At 49.6% G+C, this 22221-nt stretch overlaps 1 protein-coding gene across 10 annotated transcripts in view; it reads right to left on the reverse strand.

Moving 5' to 3' along the window:
* The window catches only part of NF2 (NF2, moesin-ezrin-radixin like (MERLIN) tumor suppressor), a 39074-nt gene extending 17352 nt beyond the window's left edge, over window positions 1-21722 (reverse strand). For 4 of the 10 annotated variants that reach the window (XM_064522427.1, XM_064522429.1, XM_064522426.1 and 1 more), the window contains exons 1-9: window positions 21371-21721; window positions 12657-12782; window positions 11426-11548; window positions 9163-9246; window positions 5350-5418; window positions 4853-4935; window positions 3886-3961; window positions 3441-3575; window positions 1106-1180 (exon numbers count right to left, since the gene is read on the reverse strand). In XM_064522427.1, coding sequence (XP_064378497.1) covers window positions 1106-1180; window positions 3441-3575; window positions 3886-3961; window positions 4853-4935; window positions 5350-5418; window positions 9163-9246; window positions 11426-11548; window positions 12657-12782; window positions 21371-21484 — 885 coding nt within the window. In that variant the 5' untranslated portion in view covers window positions 21485-21721. Of the gene's footprint in view, window positions 1-1105; window positions 1181-3440; window positions 3576-3885; window positions 3962-4852; window positions 4936-5349; window positions 5419-9162; window positions 9247-11425; window positions 11549-12656; window positions 12783-16284; window positions 16723-21370 lie in introns of those variants that run through there. The other 6 variants (XM_064522431.1, XM_064522432.1, XM_064522430.1 and 3 more) reach the window with 3 other exon arrangements.
* Between the last annotated feature and the right edge of the window lie 499 nt (window positions 21723-22221).

Genomic DNA, 22221 nt, shown 5'->3' on the forward strand with positions numbered 1-22221 from the left:
GGCAGAGAGCAGAGAGAAACTGCTGTGACACGGTGACAGCGAGGTGGCTCATGCTCCCGACACAAAGACCTAGGACTGCTCTGGCTCAGTGCTCGTAGGTACGTTCAGCCACTGATCTCAAACTCCACCAGCTTTGGCACCTACATAAGGAGCCCAGAGCTGCGGCACAGCTTAATCCCCACGCCAAACATCATTTCCTTGGCTACTGGCTCTTTACAGAGACCATTTTCCTGCTGCATGTGCTGGTAGCACAGCACAGTTTTGGCAAAAACTATACCAGCCCCAAGGAGGCATTAGTTCCAATAATAAAACAGACTTCTACAGCTTTGGCCACTTCCCCAGTTCTTCTCACCCCGCCCCCCACTTTTCTTTCCTTTTTTTTTTTTTTTTTTTTTTTTTTTTTAGGGTTTGTAATGAACTTGCACCTTCTTCAAACAGGATGTTTAAAGCATTGTGGTAAAAAATAAAAAAAAGAAAACCACTTTTGATCTTGGGCAGGACCACACAGGAACACAAGGTTGATCAAAACCCTTCTTGGAGGCCTTCAGATACCTCTGCCGAAGGGTTTTGAGCACTGGTGTAGTTCCCTCCATGGAGCAGAGGGCCAAGAGAAGTGACGATGCTAAAGGGAGGTTAGCAAAGAGTGGGGTGTACGCAGGGCAATAAAAGTCGAGATTACTTTTCCATAACAAAAATGAGTTTCTCAGCTCCAACTCTTTTCTAAGGGCCTGATTCACATGTCCTCCATCCCACAGATCATGACCAATCTCCTCCAGAGTCCCAGGCATTATGGCACCACGAGCCTGGTGTGCTCGGGAAGAACAAGACCCGCAGGCAGGCTCTGCCTTTGCAAAGAAGCCCCACACTCCCGTGGCGTGCGAAGCACAGGATGGCCCATAGGGCCAAAGGTCCCCTGCCTCTGATACGCATGAGGAACATACCCCTTCTCCCTTCTGAAGACCCCCGGTGCTGCTCGGTGACAGCGTGCGACTCCCACGTGCTCCCTCTGACAGCTCGAAGGAAAAGCCCCAGAAGAACATCACCTTGCACCACCTACAGAAACCACCGCTGCAGGCAATAAGAATCACACTGTCTGCAGACTTACCAGCTTATTCACACGCAGCTTTGATGAATTGAATTTAAAAACATCGATCTTTTTGTCCAACGGCTTAATTGTAAACTGAAAAGGAAAGAAAAATAAAAGGAGAAAGAGTTATCAGGGAGCCAGGGGTTTAATCAAAACGCAGCTATGGAAGTCTTACCGAAAGCCCTGGTTCAGAGGAGGTCAGCTATGCTGGACAAACACAGCCGAGAGCTCTTCCTGTGGCTTTCAGCTGAGCAAGAGAACTAGTATTGAAAGCAACCAAGAAACAATTTTTCCCTTAGTCCAAAAAAATGCTAGTGCCATGCAAAGCAGTGAGAGAGCAGCCACCTACAAACTGCGATGCCCAATGGCTGGGGCCCTCTGCAGAGCACCTGGCACCAGGCAGGGGCAGCTCAGCTGCCTCCCAAACCAAAACAAGATACTGCCCTCCTGGGAGCTGTAGGGAACTGAGAACGTGATGTCTGCACGGAGGACATTGGAGGAACCAGCTCAGTGACCCAATGGATGGGAGGAAGGTTGAATGAGGAATGTAAAAAGGGGCGCAGTCATCCATCTCATGGACATCTCCACTTGCAAGGGCTCCCTGGCAGGATTTTTCCTGTGTATTTTGTTCTCCAGAAACTCAGACATGTTACCAGACTGCTCTTCTATGTAAAATGTTATGCCCTTGCTCTGACTTGTATTTACACTTCATGAGCCAACTGAGCAGCTTCAGCCATGTCCTGGGTTCACCCTCGTCAAAGTATTTCCCCATAACGATTCTCTCGAGAGGATTTGGTGGCACCGCCATATTCAAGAGTTTTGGCAATACAGCCCCTGGAGAGACAGATGACTCGGGACTAACAAGAGGATAATTTGGGAGATTGAGTGCTCTGCAACGCTGCGTTTTTTGGAAGGCAGGCACATACTCCATCACTCCCCCACAAACTACAAAAATAACCAGCTGAAGAGACAGCGCCGCAGCAGGCAGTCTGTATCCATTAAACCTGGCCTATTTGTCAATACGTTGTGCTGCCTGTAAAGGGCTCGGCAGAACGCACCCCGACAGTGTTTTGTTTTGTCAGTTTAAAAGCCAATCTTTCCAGGCTTTCACATAGGCAGGCGTGCACGAACGTCCCTGGACTTTGGCTCCAGCACAACCCACACGAGTCACTGCTAGCAGCAGTGAGAATACGCTAAAGAGAAGTTTTGGCTCCATGTAACAGTTGATACTTGTTACGGTAGATTAAACACCTCTGTTGTGTCAGTGTAGCTGTCATGCCCGGCTATTAGCTTGTTTACTATCACGTCAGCTCTACTTGCAGTCACCTTAGCACACAGATTATTGACCTGATGGAAGATGGCAGGTCTTTCCCCCAGAGAAAGATCTTTTACTGCCTTGTGTCAAGGCCTGGCGGCAGAGGCTTCAATCCTAAGGTTTTGGAGGCAAAGTGCGATCAGGCAGCTTTCACTTCACTGACCTGTTGGGGCAGGGTCGGGGGGAGGCTTTGGAAATGGTTAGCTGTTTTGCTACGTTATAGAGCGTTTTAGTTATAAGGAGGAAAATGAGCGAGAAGAGCTGCACCATGGGCTTACTCCCTACAAAACTTCCCAGGACCTACAATAAATGCAGCTGGTGAGAAACCTTTAGCTTTCACCCTGATCAATACCATGCTTAGACTGGAAAACAATTTAATTAAAAAAGCTGATTTTCTTCCTTACCATGAAGGCAGTTAGTTTTCTCTGGGCAGTTCTCACAGACTGAAAAAATCAATGGATCGGCTGCACTTCCACAGCCCCTTTTCCTGCTGTCCTCAACTAGGTTTGGTGGCCAACAGTTCAGAAGGAGATCTGTATCTTTATTCTGGGTTTAACAGAAGCCTATCCAATAGCAGGCTTAAATTACTCAACCTCCTAAAAAAAAAATTCCAGGTGTCATGCCCAGCCTGGCAGTCCGAAAGCTCAAAATGATGTAATGATACAGCAAGAAGCAAGAGCTCCTCTCACCAGGAATACATTTTACTACATTTAACAATACAAGAAGCCTCTGTGCACTAAAACAGGGATCTCACCTTCTGAACTTTGACACTTGGGCTAACCACATCAACAGCAATTTTGCTTTTGAGTCAATTAAAGAGAGGGTTTATACATACTCTAGCAACAGACAGAATAGCTCATGGTTGACCTCTTGCATGCCCACTTCTGGAAAATTTCAGAAAGCCTTAAAATTAAGGTTTCTATTGGAGAGGCTGAGCTTAGCTAAGCTGGCGAGAGGAAGCACAGCAGAAAGAGGAGCTAAGAGGAATCGTTTCAATTGCAATCATGGTCCTAGGGGAGAAGGCAGATGTAGCCATACCTCTTTATCACTGTAGGAAATATTCCGGATCTCGTTCCAGGGGAAGGAGATTTTGGGGGTCAGCCTGTTGTCTGGGTCGTAAATGTGAAGACCCAAGGCATCAACTCCAAGCAGCAGTTCAGTGCCCTTTTTATTCTACAGAGGAAAAGAAAAGAGCAGAAAACCCTTTTATTTGACTCGGGGATGATTTGACATGAACTGAGCCACTGCGAGCTTCCCCCAGCCGTGAGCAGTGACCCCACAGTGCTGTGTGTTAAAGGTGCTTCTGCCTCCCAGGCAGCTAGAGGCAAATTGTACCGCGGTAGCAACTTTCACAGCACACTGTGGCCACCTCTCGCATCTACAGGCTCTCCAAAGCTCCTCCTGTGCAATCTTACAGCAACGCAGAAGACTAAGACAAGAAGCTCAGCACGCCTCAAAAACATGACCCGCCACCTGCACTCACCCTAATTGCAAAATAGTTCACTCCATACATCTCCAGGTCCTGAGCTATCTTCAAATACTCCATTTCAGCTTCATCTCTGTCAGACAGAAGAAAAAAAAAAAAAGGCAGAGGTAGAGATGTTTGCCAGCATCAGAGAAAGTGAGACAGCTGCTCTTTCTGATCCCAAGCACACACAATGCATTCAAACTCCGACTGTCTCTACGGTGTAGGTCAAGCCTGTATTGGCTGGCAGGATCAATAAAGACCGGCAGCAAATCCAAGCTTACAGCTTGCCGGCATCTTAACGGCTGTTAATGCCTGCCCGTCACAATGCAGCATTTCAGGCCCTGCTTGGTTCATCTCCCAATCCCTTAAACAGAAAAAATAAAATTCTAGATAGGAGTCCCTGCTTAAAAACAGTCCTAAATTCCCCCTGGGATCCCATCAGTGATCAGTGGGCAGCAGGGCATGTTCAGAGCAATCAGAGTAAGCGCTTTGCCCCTCCTGGGTCTGCTTCAGGTTTGCCAGGATTAACCCTACCCACAGAATGTCCCACAGGTGCCCTGTATTCCCGCAGGGACAGGGTTTTACGGGACAGTTTATTTCTGCATGGGAAAGGAAGTTAAATTCTACAGGCTAAAATGTGAGCTTGATATATTCCAATCCTCACGAAATTTTGCAGTTTAACTAGTTCTGGGGCAGCACTCATAGCTGAAATAATGATATTGAAACAGGATCGGCCTGGCTTTACATTATACATTTGCCACGCTGCTTGGCTGGGAAAAGGGAAAAAAGTTGCCAAAGGAGGTTCCCGTCTCAGGCAGCACAAGCCACATTTTCACTGGATAAACCCAAGCTCTGTCTTTACATTCCCTTCTGTCCAGTGCAGCCCCTGGGAAGCAGTTCACAGAGCTCATCCATCGCCTGCCAAAGCTGCTGAGACCCTCCGGGCAAGAGGACTGCCACAAAGCCGCAGGCTTGTGCTCACCTTGCTCTGCCGCGGTGCTCGGCGTACCAGGCCGTTATTCGCTCTTCCCACATCTCCGGAGTCATCTGGTAGAGGTTTATCACCTGGGACACAGTGGGAAAGAGACCTGGTCACACTGCTGCCCTTGCCAGCCTCCTCACCCAGCAAATGAGCCAGAAATCCCTCAAATGTCCCCTCCCGAGCATCCTGTCAGCCTGCCAGGCTGATGTCTCCTCTCCATCGGGCGTGCTCAGCCCGGCTCTTTCATTCCCCCGCGCTCCCATCATCCTGGGGTCTTGCAGGATGGAACCAGGAAACCCATTGGAAAGAAAACCCATGCTGTATTTGCTTAAAGTATTTCAGGAAGCAGTTGAATTCTCCTCCTTCTGTGCATCTTATTGGACCAGTTGCCTTGCAAAGGGAGGCAGAACCACAGACCCCCTCTTCATGACAGGCTTCGTCATCCAAACCGCCACCAAGCCTGGAAATTCGCCCTCGGGCTCTGCCGAGCCCCTTACCCTCTTCGGCAGCAGCTCCTCCTGTGCCAGGAAGCCTCGCTTGTGCACGTTGGGGTCGTAGTCGCCGTACTGAAAAGAAGCACAGACACTGTGCTGACACCGCGTTCACAATATGAACCAGGAGAAAGAAAGAGAAGGAAAAAAATAAAGAAAAAAGAAAAGAAATTGCTTCACCCTTGCAAGTCAACCCTGAGGGATTAACTGGGTGTACTTCTGACCTGGTAGGTGCACCTAGTAATTCCTTATGCTTGTTTAGATTTAAATCTTTTTGAGCATCGTGTAAAATGATTGAGAAATAAAACTGCTTATTAGCAGATTCAAAAGCCGAGGGTCCCTGCGGCGCGTGTGAAAATGAACTTACCTCCCGCACAGGGTGGGAGGGCAAGAACCGACTGGAAACCAGCAATGCAAATAACCTAGCAAGTTTAAGAGGATGATGGACGCGAGGCATGTACAGTAAGTGCTGCGATTTTCATTAATCTTGCGAACGAGACTTCCAACACAGCACTTCCCAGCTATACAAGACACAGTACTGCTTTCTCAAGCCATTTTGCAGGGGAAACCGCCTTTCCCTCCCTGCTCTTCTGAAGAGCCTCACAGCTCAGAAAGTACAAAATAGCAACAGTCTTTAACTGAGATCAACACAGCCCCGGTGCTCATGTAAAAATTCAGGAAACTTTCCAAGTCCATCTCCTTTTCATGCCAGGACCATGATGTCACTCGCTAAAACCAGTGCTCAGCATTACCAGCCCATCCATACGTCCTCCAAGCAGCACAGTGAGCGACGTTTCATACCAGACAAGCAGGGATTAAAGGCGCAAATATTGATCTGGAGCCAACGCAGATGCAAAGGAAGCACGCGGCAATCAGCACCGACTCAGCTTTCAATTCATATAACAAAAACGCTGCAGATTTCATTCAGGAGGGTGCTTGGCTGTGGGCAGGTGTCTCTCCCCCAAGGCCTGCAGGTGCTCACCGCAGGGACACAGTGCCTGAACCCATGGCGAAAGGGAGCAGCAGTGAAAAAGCAGCACTGGCAGAGATGACAAAACTCAAGTAACCTTGGACAGGCAGAAAACAAATCACTTCGGGATGATAAAAAGAACAGCAAATAGGATTAATGCGATTATTTTTTGTTGTGATCTGCTGTGAAGATCCAAGGCTAAGTATGGATTATGCGATTTTCATGTCGTGAAAATACTGCTGCGTCCCAAAGGAATGTTTGTACCAAGAGAGGCTGGATGAGAACATTAATTATTCACAAGTTGGGGGGGAATCAACAAACAGCCCAAGTATTGCAGTATATGTTGGCTCAAGTGATTCGGCAAATATATCTTTAAAGCCCTTTTCAATTAAATCATTATTCCAAAACTGTCAGGGAAATTTAGCTCTTGTTAATTGAGCTGTGTGATTAATATTTCTGTTTACCCGTGGAAGTTGTCTTCACATCATTCATACACCTGGCTTACGTTGCCCTGCATAAATATGGGTATATTCAGTTCCAAACTATTAACGCAAAGTATTCGCTGTTTTGGAAAAAAACAAAAAACAAACAAAAGCTGCCTTTCTGGGTGCTGAAATGCTGCATAATTTGAAAAGGCCTGCCCCACAGCAATGATTTGCATTTAAGGAGTAAGAAAAGGGAAAACCTCTTGAACATTACCGTTTTCCTGCAGGGAAGCGTTTTTCACTACAGTCTACGCCTCTTTTTGCCGTTTAAAACCTGAAACCCCTCCAACACTCAACAGCGGTGTAGGTGGTTTGAGTGCAAGGCTAGAAGGGAAAACATACAGCAACTCCCCAGACGAACACAGCGCTAGAGAAAAGAAACAAGCTTTTATTTTTGTCCCCCACACGCTTACTTTGTTATTTCAGGTAGGTGGGGAACGGCAGTACAAACCAGCCTTGCTCTCAGTCAGACTTCAGGTTGGACTCTCAGGCTACTCCAGGTGCAAACACCGGATGCAAGCCTATGTCAGGCTGTTTTGCCTCTAATGACAGAAATTAGCACGCCATTAATGAAAGTGCAGTGCTTGGTGGCCACCTTATTGTCCAGAAAGGATGCCTGGACCCGGGAAAGGACACTGCTATCCTGTGTCACTGGAAGGAGACGATCTGCTGCAACACCTCTTCCCAGCTCCAGATCGAGGATTTTGCCTCTAGCTTCCTCTTACGCTGGAAAAACTGAGGGGGAAACCCAGCCTGGGCCCTGCTTAGTTGAGAGGGGCTGCAAGGAAAAGCTGTGCCTGAAGCAGACACCAAGGTGTGTTAGCTAGGACAAAGAAGGGCATCCCTTTCCCATCGGATAACCTCTCTGAAGAATCAAAATTTGCGGATGAGGAAAATCACTCTGATTCCAGCTGCCCCCTCCCAGAACAAGTGAATATAGAACGAATCAAGGGTGCCCTTGAGCCCAAAGCGAGCAGATAAGCTGCAGGACAAGGCAACATGATAGTGCAGCTATCTTGTACCAAACTACAGCCCATTCCTGATCAAGTGAACAGGAGCCATCATGGCCACAAGTTCACAGGGCTCAATATTTATCCAAGGGTTTATTCATTTTGGCAACAGAAAAAGTCATCCTCTACAGATCTTCAGCTCATTGGGTCACAGGAGAGAAAGCCAAGTGACTGTTTGTTCATGCGCTCTAATACAAGCGATGAATGTTTGATGCAAATAGAAACATTTTTAGAAACCACTCATTTTTCCCTGGCTCATGAGTCTCTCTCACAAAACATGTTTTCATTGATATGAGGAGAAAACATCTCTTTCTAGTAAACTCAAACATTCATCATCAAGCAATACTGTTACATGCCACACAGCCCTTGGACAAAATTGGGCACGGATTGAAGTGCTATGAGAAACATCAGGCAAGCTAGGAAAAGCAAGTATGAAACACTGAGGACTGGATTCACGGAAAAGGTTCAGTTTTCACCTCTTCGGGCAACAGAACCAAACTTCCTCTCCTGCATCTTCAGTGCTCAGCTACGAAAGCCCTTAATCCAGTGAGAGTTATGTAGGTATGGTGATAAACAGCTCTGAGCTAAACCTCTTCTCCTACCTGCTATAGGAACATCCCTACCTCACCCCTCAGGCTGCTCCTGCTATCCCAGGAGCTGACCTACTACAAGCTGTCCAAAGCTGCGTGCTTTGGATTCAAAAACAGTGTTCTTTTAAATAGGTCCCCAGCAAAAACTCTGACTCTGGGTCTGGTGCAGTAGCGTTCATCCAAGGAAGGGGAAGACTCAATGACCACAGAGCTTTTCACCTGTCTGGTGAGGCCAAACACCCATGTTCAACCACCTAAGGTGCAGGGAGAGGACCGAAAGAGTCCTCCAAGACTGCAGTAACATTAGCACAGCAAACTGCCACACACAAAATAAAGAGGTTATCAAAAAGACAGGGAGTATCCTGGGGAAGCAATGGAGGCATTAGTCCCATGGCTGATCTGCCTCTGGCTGCAAGGGTGAGAGCAGGGAGAAGATCTAAAAAATCATGGGCTACAGAACCTCCTCTGCTCCCAGGCTAACCTGCACTTCAGTAGGCTGCAGCTCCTAAGCTGAGCACTTGTGAAAGAACCCTGTAAAGAGACTGTAGAAATCTGCCCAAAGTCAGAAGGCAGCCAGGAATCACCGGTGCAGAAAAGGCAACTTGCTAGTGTGGTTCTGCCACTTCCAAATTTTTAACAGTTTTCCCTGTCTTCCACTTGCTCAGGAAGTGGATGTACCACAAAGTACCTTCTCGGGAGCAAAGCTACCCACTGCCTGATGTCCACAGGTGGCTGGAAAACCTCTCTGCTTCCTCTGCACCTACCTTGGCTTGGACAGCATAGGAAGCCAGGAGCACTGAAGCCTCAGGAGGGCAATAGATCTTCTCATCCAAAATCTGCTTCTTTACCTGCACAGAGCAGCAAAGGACACATAACGGGTTTAGTGGGGCCGCGCAAAGCACGACTGTTGCAGCAGATGGCTGCAGTTTGTTTTAACTACGGCTGTCAACCAGCCGGTTAATGGTTTTCCTAACAGCAGTTACAATTCAGGCCTGGGAAATCTCTGAAGGGAAGAATGCAGACTTTCGCAGGCTGCCTTCTTCAGACAGGTTTGCAAAAAGAGCTAAATTTATACGTGGAAAATGGCAGAACCTACATCCCATCACTAAAGGCAAGGGGGGAAAAAAATCTCATGTGTAAATACAGAAATAAAACCTCTTCAGGCATAAGCTATATGTTGGAATGACATCCACATGCTGCATTAACCCCCCTCCAAAAAAAGTTGGTAGCTCATTCTCTGAGCACACAGAGGTTTTTTTGCTGGGACATGCAGGCCTCGTTAGGAGTCGGTGCGCACTGGCATTCAATGCAGGCACTCTCCAATTCCCCCGAGCACAAGCAGAGTCATGGGTCACCTCCCGGGGCACTCCCAGGAGAGCCAACGCACAGCTCCCACGAACCACTGCTTTATGTTGCCTGGTTTCTCCGCAGCAAAAAAAATTAAACCTGTCATGTTTGATGTTTTTTGTTTTACACACTTAATTTTCCCTGAATATAGATTAAAAGAAAAAAACAGAACAAAACAAAACAAGCACTCTATTTCCATGGGAGGCTTAAACGGATTGTCGCAGAGATACAGTAAACGCTGATTTGAATTTATAGCACGTGTTGTGTTCTCAAAGTCTGTTAAAACTTAATCACAGATGATGTTCTTCTGCGTTAAGATAAATAGGAGAGCTTCCAGGCGTACGTGTGCTCCTGTTTCCCACGTGTTACGGGAACGCAGCCTCTTCTCATACTATCAGAAATCCTAGCAGAAAAGTCATGGTCTGCATTTACAAAAATGCAGTTTTCACTGCTTTTCCTCTGATTTTTCTTAAACATGCCACAAGTATTTTTCCTCATGAAGGACAAAGCCTGTGGCAAATTGGACATTTAGAAATATCTGTAAGGAGACAGTGGAGCACAGAACAGAGCTGGGAAGTTTAACAGAAGTATTTTGCATTTAGAAGCTCTTTAGCCCTGAAGACCAAAGACCAGCTTTGGAACAACAAGGAGCATTAAGGGGCAGTGGGGTCAGTTTAATTCTCATTTCAAGAGGGGAGGGAAGGGGGAGGCATGCTGAAGTTGTATTTCCAAGAGCTTTCAAACCCAGGTTGCCTCCACTTTGGTGTAACAAACCTAAGAATATAGGCACCCATTATTTTTAGAAGCGTCAGATGAAAAGCCACGTGCTTCGTTGGAAGTGGCTGAGACATCCCCATCACAACCTGGGACCTGACTAGGTCTCTGCTGCCTGTAACTTTCCTGCCTGCAGTGTCTTTTGTGAGTTCACACGCCCCTTTACAGGAAATTTTTTCAGCAGCTTGATATTTGCCTGAACCAGAGAGTGCCTCTGCTAACAGGGCTTCATTTCTCAGCTGAGCTAATTCCCCAGGACAGAAGATGGTAGTGTGCTCACAGCGAGCCTCAAGAGCCAGTCCCCACACTTGCCAGGCACTTAATGTGTGAGCACGTGTGACAGTGGGACAGCTGGCACCGGTAGGTTTTCCCTCCTACTCAGCTTTTGCCATCAGCTTCTGATTTGGTCGTGCTTCTGGGATTTTCTTCTGCTCCAAATATTTGGAAACTCTACTGGGAAGAAGTGAACCTCACTGAGCGGGAACAGGCTGATTGCACTGGCACCTTTAAGGTGGGATTCACGTTTCACCTAGCAATGCTCTCGGGTGTAAAGGCAAGCGCCATCCGTGCAAATGACACTGCACTGCAGGGAGGAGGGATCTGAGGCCATGTCCTTTGCATCCAATAGAGCCATTTTCCTTAGCTACAACACATCGATATTACTAATCACCAGTTTACTAAGTCTGCAAATCTGGGCACCTGTTATTGCTCCATCAGACAAACCACCTTTGATCTATTTTAAAACATTTTTGTTACAGTTGAAGACAGCTCCTTTCAGAGCAAGGACGAATGTAACCATGAGGGGTCCAACGACCTGCTCAGAACCTGCAACCTTCCTGCACTTCTGCCCGTCCTGGCTTCTGGCTCCCTGGAGATAGGAATAGGGTGCATTTACCAGGCTCCTACCTGCAGGAAGAACAAGTGCTGGGTGATCTCCTGGACCAGCTCCTCCTCCGCATTCTCAGGATAAAACTTGGCCAGGAAGTGAAAGGTGACTGGCTCCTCGGTGGGAACATCATGATCCAGCACCTGGGGGACACAAGAGCCCTTCAGCTACCACTTCCGGCCTCAACAGCGCTGCTGTCTCTTGCAGCTGAGACACAGCTCTCCCGTTCCAATTAGCTTTTGTCAAACATTTTCAGCACCTAGGATGCATGAACCGAGCTAAGTAGCCCAGAAACCACAGTTAAAAAAAGCAACAGAAAAAGAAAAAAAAAAAAAAAAAAGGGAAAGAAAAAAGGCAGATTTCTGACATTGATAACTATGCAAAAAACAAATGAGGCAGGAACAAAGAGCATGAGGAATAAGCTGCTTGCGCTAAGGCAAGGCTGATCTTAATCTGTTGTACACGTGCTGCCTGTCCTGCTCCTCTCGCAGCAATGCTCGGTCCTGCTCTGCCACCAGCAGGCTCCTGGGTCGCTCCCTGCATTGCTGGATAGCAGCATTGCTCCTTGCTATCTTTCTCCTCGTGCTGGCAACATCCAGCTTGGATTTATCTTAAGCTAAAACCTCAGCGCGACATGAGGGATTCGCCAAGACTTCCCTGCCAGTCGCAATTACTGGCTTTTCTTTTTTTAGCGCAACATCATCTGAGTGCAAGCAGCACCACATCCAGCACTTCTCCAGCTAAGCGTTCATCAGCTCAGGGGGGATTCCCTCCCGCATTTCCCTTGCCTTTCCTCTCCATTCTTCCTCTTCCCGATCTCTTTGTGCATCTCTGACCACAACAACCAAGCAGGAAGAAGCCAAAGTGTAACCTCACTTTTCCACTACCTGAGCAATATTCCAGAAAGCAAGTTTCTAAAAGATTTGTCATTTGGGAGCACATGAGAGATTCTCTAAAAGAAACTATCTGGCCTCATTTACGTTCAGTCCCCTCGAAGTCTGGCATCCCAGCATGACTGCCTCCCAAAATGCCCTAAGGGGATCCGGGTGAGCAGCCTCACAGGCTTGGAAGGGATTAGGGGAAAATCCCATCTAATTCTTCTCATTTTGACTTATAAATGTAGTGGTTATGAGGTTTAAATGCACTTCTCCCAGTTCACACCTAATACAACCTCAGGTATGCCAAAAGAGAGGAAAATATATCCTCCCTTCTCACCACGCACAACCTCGCAAGAGGAAGGTAAGCTCCAACCTTCTTGTCCATTTTGAGCCAAGCCACCGTGTCCTTGATGGTGTACTGAAGGCCAAAGAACCAGGTTTCCCGGAGTCCCAGCGTCCTGCACACTAAATCAAACAAGTCCTTCCCCTTCCACTTCACCTGCAAGAGAAGAAAGAGGAGGCAGAGCTGTAAAGAGGGCCTTCAGGACTTCTTTTCTGTTCAGCCAAATCCACCCTTTTTTACCTCGCCATATGCGTGCATCCTGCAACTTCATCTGGGTTTGAAAACATGAAAGAGGCATTTAGCAGAAATAAGAAAACATCCCAACCAAGGGCACTTTACATCCTTCCATCTACTCTCACTTGTACCTTACCACCTCCTCCTGCATTTGGGAACTGAAACGCGATTTATTTTCCTCTGAAAATGCCCTCAAGGGCCCACATCTACAGCGTCTCAGGACAGGAGCAAGAAGCTCACTTCTTCTGACAACCCATCAAAATTCAGCAGTGGATCCGATGGGAGACATTATTTTGGTTCCTTTCAAGTCATGCACTACTATAAGCAGCATATAGTCACCAAAAAAAAAAAAAAAATCACTCTTAACTGCCCTTGGGTAACTCTAATGGCTCTAAGTACAGCCCCAGGAATCCCTGCACAACCTTGCAGCTGCACCAACCTTGTTGCTGCAGTTGGTTCTTAAAAACAGGAGCTTTACGGAGGCAGAAAGGTGAGAAGGGACAGAAAACAGAGGCATCTAACATGCCATGCTCCTGCTGTCACCCGCTGCCACCTCGGGGGCAAGGAGGAGCAAGTTCGGCAGCGCTGCAATTATAACCCCCCTAATTTCCCACGTTTAGCTGTCCTCCAGTCACTGTGATGAGCTCTGTCTTGGCACTGGACGCTGCAGACCGCAGATCCCTTCCGGGCCGTTATTCCAGGAGGGGGGTTAATTCATGGGTTCAAACTGGAGCGTGACAGACGTTACAGCGGCTGTTGTGTACCATTCCTGCAGGCACTTAAAAAAGGCTGCCAAAGGGCTGTTCCTTAACTAGGATTAAACTGCTTTGCATAAAGCATTGTCGGCTTTTCTTTCTCTTTTTTGAAAGCCAATATTTCAGCCTATGGGTCAAATGGCCTGGTTGGCGCTGGCGTGACACGTGGCTGCCACCCATGCCGGCAGCGGGGAAGCAAACGCAAGAATCGGCGTTTCCAGCTGGGCTTCACCCTCCAGCCCCAGCGAGGGCCTCCCAGGTGGGCTTCCCACCAGCTGCAGACTACAAGCAAATTTGCCCTGGGGCGACTTCCTGCAGCTCTGCAACCCCAAATCCTCATTCATCACACTGCGCTAACGCAATTCAATGATTTCCTTCCCAAAAGCAAGTCTGCGGTCAGTCTGGAAGTCCAGCAGCGAGCACTAAAGCACATGCACTGTGCGTTCATCCTGTGATTTCAATATGGGTGCGGAAATATTTTAACCGATTGCTTCTGTGTTAGATTTTATACCATCGCTCTGTTTTTGCGCCCATGTGCTACAGTGCAAATACATACTTAAAATTCTTGACTGCACAGCATTGAAGTTCCCAGCCATAATGTCACACCTGACCGTGCCGAATTCCCTTTATTAAATACTTAAAGTGCAACAGCAGCCACCTTTATTTCAGCGTATGTGATCTCACTCCACACCTTGGTACTTAAAACAACGATCTGCATTCAAGCGGCATCTTCTGACAGCCGAACTCCAACTGTTTTACGGACCTTCAGGCCCTCAGCCCGCCTTACCCCTATTTCACAGGCCACGTCTCATTAACTGTCACACTTCTGGCCGTAAAACACGCAAGAGAGCCCTGTGGGCACGGCGAGGTGCAGAGACCCGTTGCCTGAGGCTGTGCAGAGAAAAGCCAGAAAGCGGCCGGGTGCCGCCACCTCCCGGTCCTTGCCGATTTTGCAAGCGATTACAAGCTCTCCAGAAGACTACAAAAAGGCTCATCATGGAAAAATTCCCTCTCAGCCATCTGCCAGAGCAGTTGCCACAATGCTATAATAAAGCTCTGTCTCCCAAGAAAAAGCTACGTGAAAAAAACCCTTAATCTGGCACGCAGCCATGGTAGTTTTGCTGCCCCGCCCAAGGGTGCCAGGTCACCTGCAGCGCTCCTACATCCAGGTCTGGCTGCCAGCAGCATGATTTTGTCTTCTCCTGTTAGCTTGGTCTTAGCACGGGCTGTTTGATATATTTTGCAAGCCCAGGAGGACTGCGTGGACGCGCTGCTTTATGAACTGCGGATGGGCCCCTGGGCAGCTGTTTTGCAGTGCAGGAATTTCTGCTCCTTGCTAAGCGCAGAGCACGTGTGATTCATCAGTGGTGTGGGTTTTAAGTATATGCTGAGCATTTCCACCGCAGCAGCCGCCTGCCGGAACAGGGTCCTTCCAGCCTGGCTTATTGGCATCATCTTTTTCTCCAGCGGAGATGTCAGATTTGGCAGCTATTAACAGGGTTTGGGTTATTTATTAACCCACACCAAGAGTCATTTCCAACGCAGCTGGGCAATTTATTTCAGCACTGTGCCTTCCTGTCGGAAAGCGCAATTGCTCCTTGGGTAAAGACGATCTATATGCCAGCAACCAAAGCAAGCAGCAAGTTATCTAGTCGCCCATGGGTGCCAAGGGTCGCACAGCGGGAGGCCAAGCACTACAAAAAAGGGGTGCTGGGACACGAGAGGGTGCAACCGTCCTCTCTAAAGCTCGACCTTGAAGAAATGGTGAACATCTATTAAAAAAGAATTGCAGTAAAATATTTTAAGGAGTGCTGAAAACGGCTCTTCAGCTGACCAGATCATTTTATTAATTTTAAGTGCTAATTTGATGCTTGATGTGAAATAAAGAGAATGGAGGTGCTGTTTGGATGTCGTTATGGCCCAAAAGACCAGAGAAGTGGGAGGGAGTCCTGGGAAGCTGTGCTAAATCCTTACATATTTCCTTTTAGAAGCCTTACAGAAAAAACAAGCTTTAAGAGGGGGATATGGCATCTTTGCACAGAAAGAGAGAGGGAGCTGGCAGAAAGGAGGTGGCAGGGCTGAGACCAGAGGCTGAGCGGTGCATTCCTCCGACCAGCACCTGAAGGAGAAAAAGCCAAACAGGTAGGCGATGTATGCTCCTCATCCCATCAGAGGATGCCCAAACAACAGTTTACAGCTCAAAACGAGACAAACCCAAGCCTGCAGACTCTATTTACCCTTCTGAATGATAACAGCAGCACGACAGATCCCCATTTATTTGGATTTAAAGCCCATCGAGAGCAAACAGAGAATCCAATAATCGCTATCCTTTCATTTTCTTAAATAAACAGATGTCAAATGCTTTCAACTGCCACTTACTGAGCCACAAGATGGGACTGTAAAAGTTATTTTTATTTACTAATGCTCCATGACAACTCGATAATGAGCTTTTAATTAAAATCTATTTCTGTTAACCATGAAGGAGGCCAGAAACGCAGCCAGGCGTAACGAGGCAGATGGTGCAGCTGAGCACGTTTCTTGGTGGCTGCCCGAGACGGAGCAAGGCGGGTATGAGGGAGGACAGGCCACGGCGCCTGAGGCTGGCACCAAAGTGAGCGGCGGAGGGAAGGGAGCCAGTGACAGCCCAGAGCATCGTTTCCAGGACTTACGTTTGGGCTGTGCAATTTAAGCAGTCATGTAGCGATGTGATGCAGGGGAAGAAGCTCCAAGGAGTGGCGAGAAGGACCTTGCTCCTCCAGGGACCTCCCATCTTCTCAGGACGAGGCTAAAGACGCACTCAGGTCCCACTGGGGTGCCTCTGCATTGCTGCCGCAGAGGCTACGGCATGCCCGCAGTGATCCTCTGGAGCTTGCTGCTGGGGAGAGCCGAGCCGGCTGGAGTTCACGACGCTCAGCAGCACGAGAAAAAAAGTTTAGCCTTGCCCCAACAATGTGCAAGTTTATCGTTGAATGACTCAAAGGTAAACCTTGCATGCTCTCAGGTGCTCGTCTGCTCGTTCTAAGGGCTGCTTGATTTTTCCAAAAGTGCCGCCCCCAGCAGCCAGGAAATCGTTCCCAGAGCTGCTTCCCTGCTCCAGTACTTCCAACTTGGAAATCCACCTAGCTGAAAGACACCATCTGTACAAAAAAAAGGTATTAAAGGGCATCAAAACTGGAGTAAACACCAAAAGAAAAAGACATGTTTCTGTCTCAAACGTCTTCCCGCCTTCCCCTCTGCATGAACACGCTTCCTCTGGATTAATCACAAAGGCAGGGGACTGACAGCATTTTTGAACCTTCTCTGTCTGGAGGCAATTGGACAGCCTGGAGTTTAACAAGCTTAAGAGATGCTGCAAGGGGACACGTGTGTTCTGGAGCATGTTTTTGTACACAGGGCGCAGTCAGGAAGAAGTCAGAGAGGATCCATGTTCTTGTGCAACTTGGACACAGCACAAAAAGGGGATGCAGAACCAAACTGCAACAAGCAGGAGAGGTCTGAAGAATTAATTCCCAAATGACACAGTCAGAAGTCGGCAGGATTTCTGACTTTTTTTAGTGTAAACCTCCTCCAAATACAAATTCAAATGAGAAAACCTGCCACTTCCCATGTTAAAAAAAAAAAAAAAAAAAAAAAAAAAAAAGCAGCAGCAAAAAACCATCAGTAGCAACCAAATGGCACAAACTCCTGAGCACTTCCAGAGAAGTGAGACAAGATCAGGGCAAGGGTGCATGAGGAACCCAAATGCCACCTTGCCATCTGATATCCCAACGGCTTACTGAAGATCGCTTTGTAGCCAAGAGGATTACTTTTTGAGGCTTTTTCAAATAGCTGCTACTGCCCACAGATTCGTCTTTTCCAGGCCAGCCTTCTGCCGGCTTGCAGAAGCCCAGCAGGCTCAAAAGAGGCCACTTATTATTAACATCAGTGAGAAGCTGCGAAACGATTAACTAGGGATGACGGAACCTCTACACAGCCTCTCCCAAGTATTCACAAAGCTGAGGGAAGTTGCCTCATGCCCCGTTTGCTTCCTTTGCCTTTCAATTTTGGGCAGGGACAAGACTGAGGTCAAAACCACCCCAATTTCTTGCACCTGCTCTTACTCAGGAACTTCTATTTGTCATCAATGCTATGAAGATGGCTACAGAGAAACAGCCTTCAGGAAAGGTGCTGTGGCCCCAAAGACAGAGAACTATGAGCCCAGCTGCAGCCGCTGCAACAAGAAAGGAGCAAAGACACACACGAGAACGAGACTGGGGCTTTCCCATCAACCAGGCAGCTTGGGTCTTGGCAGGGGGAGGGGGAACTGCACCTCAAGACACATGAGGAGAAAACTTGGCCACAGCAGCTCATATGCAAATGAGATCCTGGTAGAGGAAGAACATGGAAAAAAACCTCAGAACATCTGGGTCCAGAATACCATGGGACTAAGCTATGCCAGAGATGATGGAGAGCAGACTACCTCGTCTGGAAGACAGGCCAGCAAAATTACCTTCGCCACATTGAGTTGGGCTCACCAACTTGTTTTGGTCAGGGCCACCACGAGCACTAGCAGAACGTACCACCAGAAAGCAGCAGCCGCAGAGGAAACCGTCGGCAACGGCACCCCGCAGCAGTATCAAAACCCTCACAATTCAAATACCACACTCCAGCAAGCTCCGATTTGCACTACTGACACTTAAAACAACTTCCCGAGTCATTCCTTGGGCAGCACCCAGCATGTCACTGTATTCATTGCAGAAGAACATCAACCCCCAGTGCTTTTTGGGAAGCTTTCTCCTGCACTATCCTCTGAGCACAGAGAGCCGATGGACAGCACGAGCCACTTGCAGGTGTCCTTGGAAAGGTGCAGCCGCTGGGAACTGGTTTAACACAGCAATATTAAGAGCCATACAAATGTGTATCATTTCTCGAGATGCTATCAATTAACTAGGTGCCACACTCAGGCAGCTATAATGGAAACAACAAAGAGGGAGACACCGACTTTACACCTTTAAGATATCCCCAAACAAACTATGAATCTTTAAAGTGAAACCCCAGCTGTGATTATTAAGTTCCATCACAGCGTTAGAAAAGATTAAGATTTCATTTCTGCAAATTATTTCAGATTTAGGCTCCATTTAGGGACATTATTTGCAGAGCAGACAGATGCAAAGCAGGTTTAATCTCCTGAAATGCACAGCTGGGAATTCCTACAGAGCAGATTTAAAATGAACCCATTACAAAAAAACGTGCCGAGCAGAGCAGGTGAGCTTAAGCCACTCGTTGTACTTCCTACCACAAAGGAGTTGGTTATTGCTTATCGCTTCTTCAGCCACACTGGCTCAGCTACGTCCACCAGCCTGGCCACCCTCAACATCCTGGGTCTCTGCTGGCATGCCTTCAAGGTGTTAGCAATGTCGCAGGGCTGGGAAGTCCAACTCGTGAAAACACGGAGTAGAGAGCTGTGGAATGAAGTATATATATATGTATGTGTGTGTGTGTGTGTGTGTGTGTGTGTGTGTATATATATATATATATATTTATATAGATACACACACACACACACATATATATATATATGTATAAAAGATCAGTTGTATTAAGGCCGCATAGAAAAGCGGGAGTGGAGGGGGAGGTGCAGCGGTGGCTGCCTCTGCTGCACAGGGGGAGAGGACGAGGATCCCAGAAGGCAGAGGGGACGGGGGACACGAGATGCTGGTGAGGAAGGATGCCACGAATCGGGCGGCTCTGCCCGTATCGCAGCCTCTCCTCACCAAGGGATGGCAGCCCCAGCACCAGCAGAATGCGGGGAGGTCGCTGCATTTATCGCAGGTCCTGCAGCCGGAGGCAAACCAAAGGCGCAGCTGCTGCTCTGAGGGACTCACGGCCTTGCGGAGGAACTGCCAGCCCCTCGTTGCCTGCTGCTTCCATCCCACTGAGGGGTGGGAGGCGGCTGGAAAGCAGCAGCAAGGAGAGGGACAAGTACGCGGAGGAGCAGCCTGCAAGCGGCAGCGATACCCTCCATCCTCTGCCCCGCCAGGCTCACTAGGAGAGGCTGGCTCCTCTACAACTGGAGCGCAACGCTAGCAATCCCCAACTCCCCCTCGGCACGTTCAGATGGGGCGGCCGCAGAGCAAGTGGACAGATACGCAGCCAGGAAGCTCAAATAAGGCTCCCACCTCACCTGCACTAGGCACGGTGTGAAACTGCCCGTGACCTCTCCACTTTGCTCAAATTTTCCCCAGTTCAAGCGCTCCTCTGCGCTGAAGGATGACAGCCGAAGTCCTGTCGTGTCCCTCGCTGGGGGAGCGGAGCAGGATCCCTCCTGCAGGCTCTCAGCTCCTTCCTGTGCGCAGGGAAGCCACTTGGCAGCAACAAGCTTTTTGAGCAGGAACTTCCCCAACGAGCCATCTTCAGATGCACGAGTAACACATTCAAACCCGACCTGAGCGCACTACGTCCCCGCGTCACAAATACTCGAAGCCCCACGTGAAGTGACAAGTGGCTGCACCATTAAAAAAGTAGTATTGTCTTGTCTTTATCATTGGCAGCCTCAGGAAAGCAGGTGAGAAGCGAGCCAGAACACCTCTCCTGGCAGCGCAACAGTGGGAACCTCGCACTGCTGCGGGTGAAAATAAACCCTTAATCCCTGGGAACAGGAGGAAGCCCCGCAGAGCTGACAACACATTTTATCAGCAAGAAAGTTTGCATGGACAAATATTCTTTTGGCTTACGGGCACTGGAATTACAGCAAAATTTTGACCAGATGAAGAGCCTTTCTTTTTAAAGTAGTTTAAATTTTAATCTGGGTAGAGTTGGCTTTCAGTTATTACATGCCCAATCTAAAAGCCCAGCTGATCATGTAAAAACAGCAATTACAAATTAGGCTCCTGGGGGCTGATATCAGCCCCTGAGGGAAGAGCGCTGAAGAATTATCAAGGGCCAGAAAAAGAAAGTACCAAAGAAAAAGAGAAGCAGAAGAGAAGTGAATATCAGAACACAATCCTGTGCCTTCCTGAACACATTTCACCCGGCGGATGGACCTAGTAAGTCATAGAGCGTGTGAAAACTTTGTTTTCATGAGTGTTTTAAGTTGTACCCTTGTAGATTTAAGCCTTGGCACCCAATATAACTCAAGCCCTAGTCTCCTCATGAGGGCTGCCAAGCAGCAAAATAAATCCGAGGTACAAGCAATCCATTTTCCTTCTCTGATACCTCCCTAAAAAGTTTTCTCTGCGGACTTTCCATGTCTGGCCTCAGCAGGAATGTAATACACGGCAAGCGTGAGAGCACCCAGGCGCGGGGGTTTGCCCACGCAGGGCAGCGGCGGGGGCGCCGAGCAGCAGCCTCCCCGCTCTGGGTGACAGCCCAGCGCTGAGCTCGCGCCTGCCGCTGCTCCTCGCCGGCGGAGCAAGCCCAAACCGCAGCCGCTCGCTCCGGCGGGAGAGGGGCAGCGGGGTGGGAGTCCGCTCGCCGCGGAGGAGCTGCGGCCTCCGGATCTGTCGGAGGGCCTCGGGGCACCCCAGAAACCGAGGCTGCCCCAGGGCAGGCGGCAGGGCCCTTCTGGAGGCGATGGCCCCCAAAACGAACGGCGAGAGGCGGCGCGGAGACGAGCGGGGGCAGCGGGCTAAAGACCCCCCCCCCCCGGGGGGCTAAGGAGAGGGAGAAAAACCCCCAAAGGGGCAGGGCGACCCCCGCCCGGCGGCGGCCCCTGCCCAGGGGGCGCCGTGGCCCCGGGGGGGGGGGGGTAGGAGGGGTCCCGGGGGGGGGCGGTACCTCGCAGCTGAACTCCATCTCGGCGTCCATGGTGACAATGCGCACCGTGAAGGTCTTCGGCTGCTTCCTCTTCAGCGAGCTGAAGCTCATGCGGGAGGCGATGGCCCCGGCCATGGTGGCGGCCGGGGCGGGCAGGGCGCGGCTGCTCAGCACTGCGGGCCGCGGCACCGGGGCAGGGCCATGGCGGCGGCGAGGGAGGGGGTTGGGGGGGCCCAGGAGCGCCCGGGGGCCGCGCAGCGCCGGGCCGAGCTGCGGCAGAGCCTGCTGCCCGCGGCGCACCCTAGCCGCCCCGCTCCGCCATTGGCCCCGCGCGCGGGGTCGTCCCGCCCCTTCGCTGCGGGTCGCGTGGCGTCACAGCCAGTAGGAAGCCTGCGCGCGCCCTGCCGTGGTCTTCGCTAGTGAGGGACGGAGCGACGGCTGTTTTGCTTGGTTGAGATGGCCGCCACTCACAGGAACGGGGCGGGCTCTGCCAGAGCGCCGTGCAGCTCCCCAGCAGGGTAGGTTGAGAGGCAGCGAGGGCGGCCGGGGCGGCCGCGACGCAGGCGGCGCCTGGCGGCGAGGGGGACTGGGCGCCACACGGCGCGTGGCGCGCCCTGACGTCAGCGCAGCCTCCGTGCGCATGCGTGCGAAAGGGGCACTAGGACCACGCAGTGACTCCCGGCACGGGTTTCTGTCCCGGGATCTGCATGGGGACCCTGCGCCGGGGCCTGCACTGAGGAACTACGGGGCGGGGGGAGGGGGACGTGGGGCGGGAGGGGGCTGTTGTCATGGATGAGTGATGCACTTCACTCGTAGGAGAGAAGCAACAATGTGTTTTATTGAGCTGAGACAGTGATTTAATGAAGTTCGAT

This window comes from Dromaius novaehollandiae, chromosome 17 (assembly GCF_036370855.1).
Source record: "Dromaius novaehollandiae isolate bDroNov1 chromosome 17, bDroNov1.hap1, whole genome shotgun sequence".
Lineage (NCBI taxonomy): Eukaryota > Metazoa > Chordata > Aves > Casuariiformes > Dromaiidae > Dromaius > Dromaius novaehollandiae.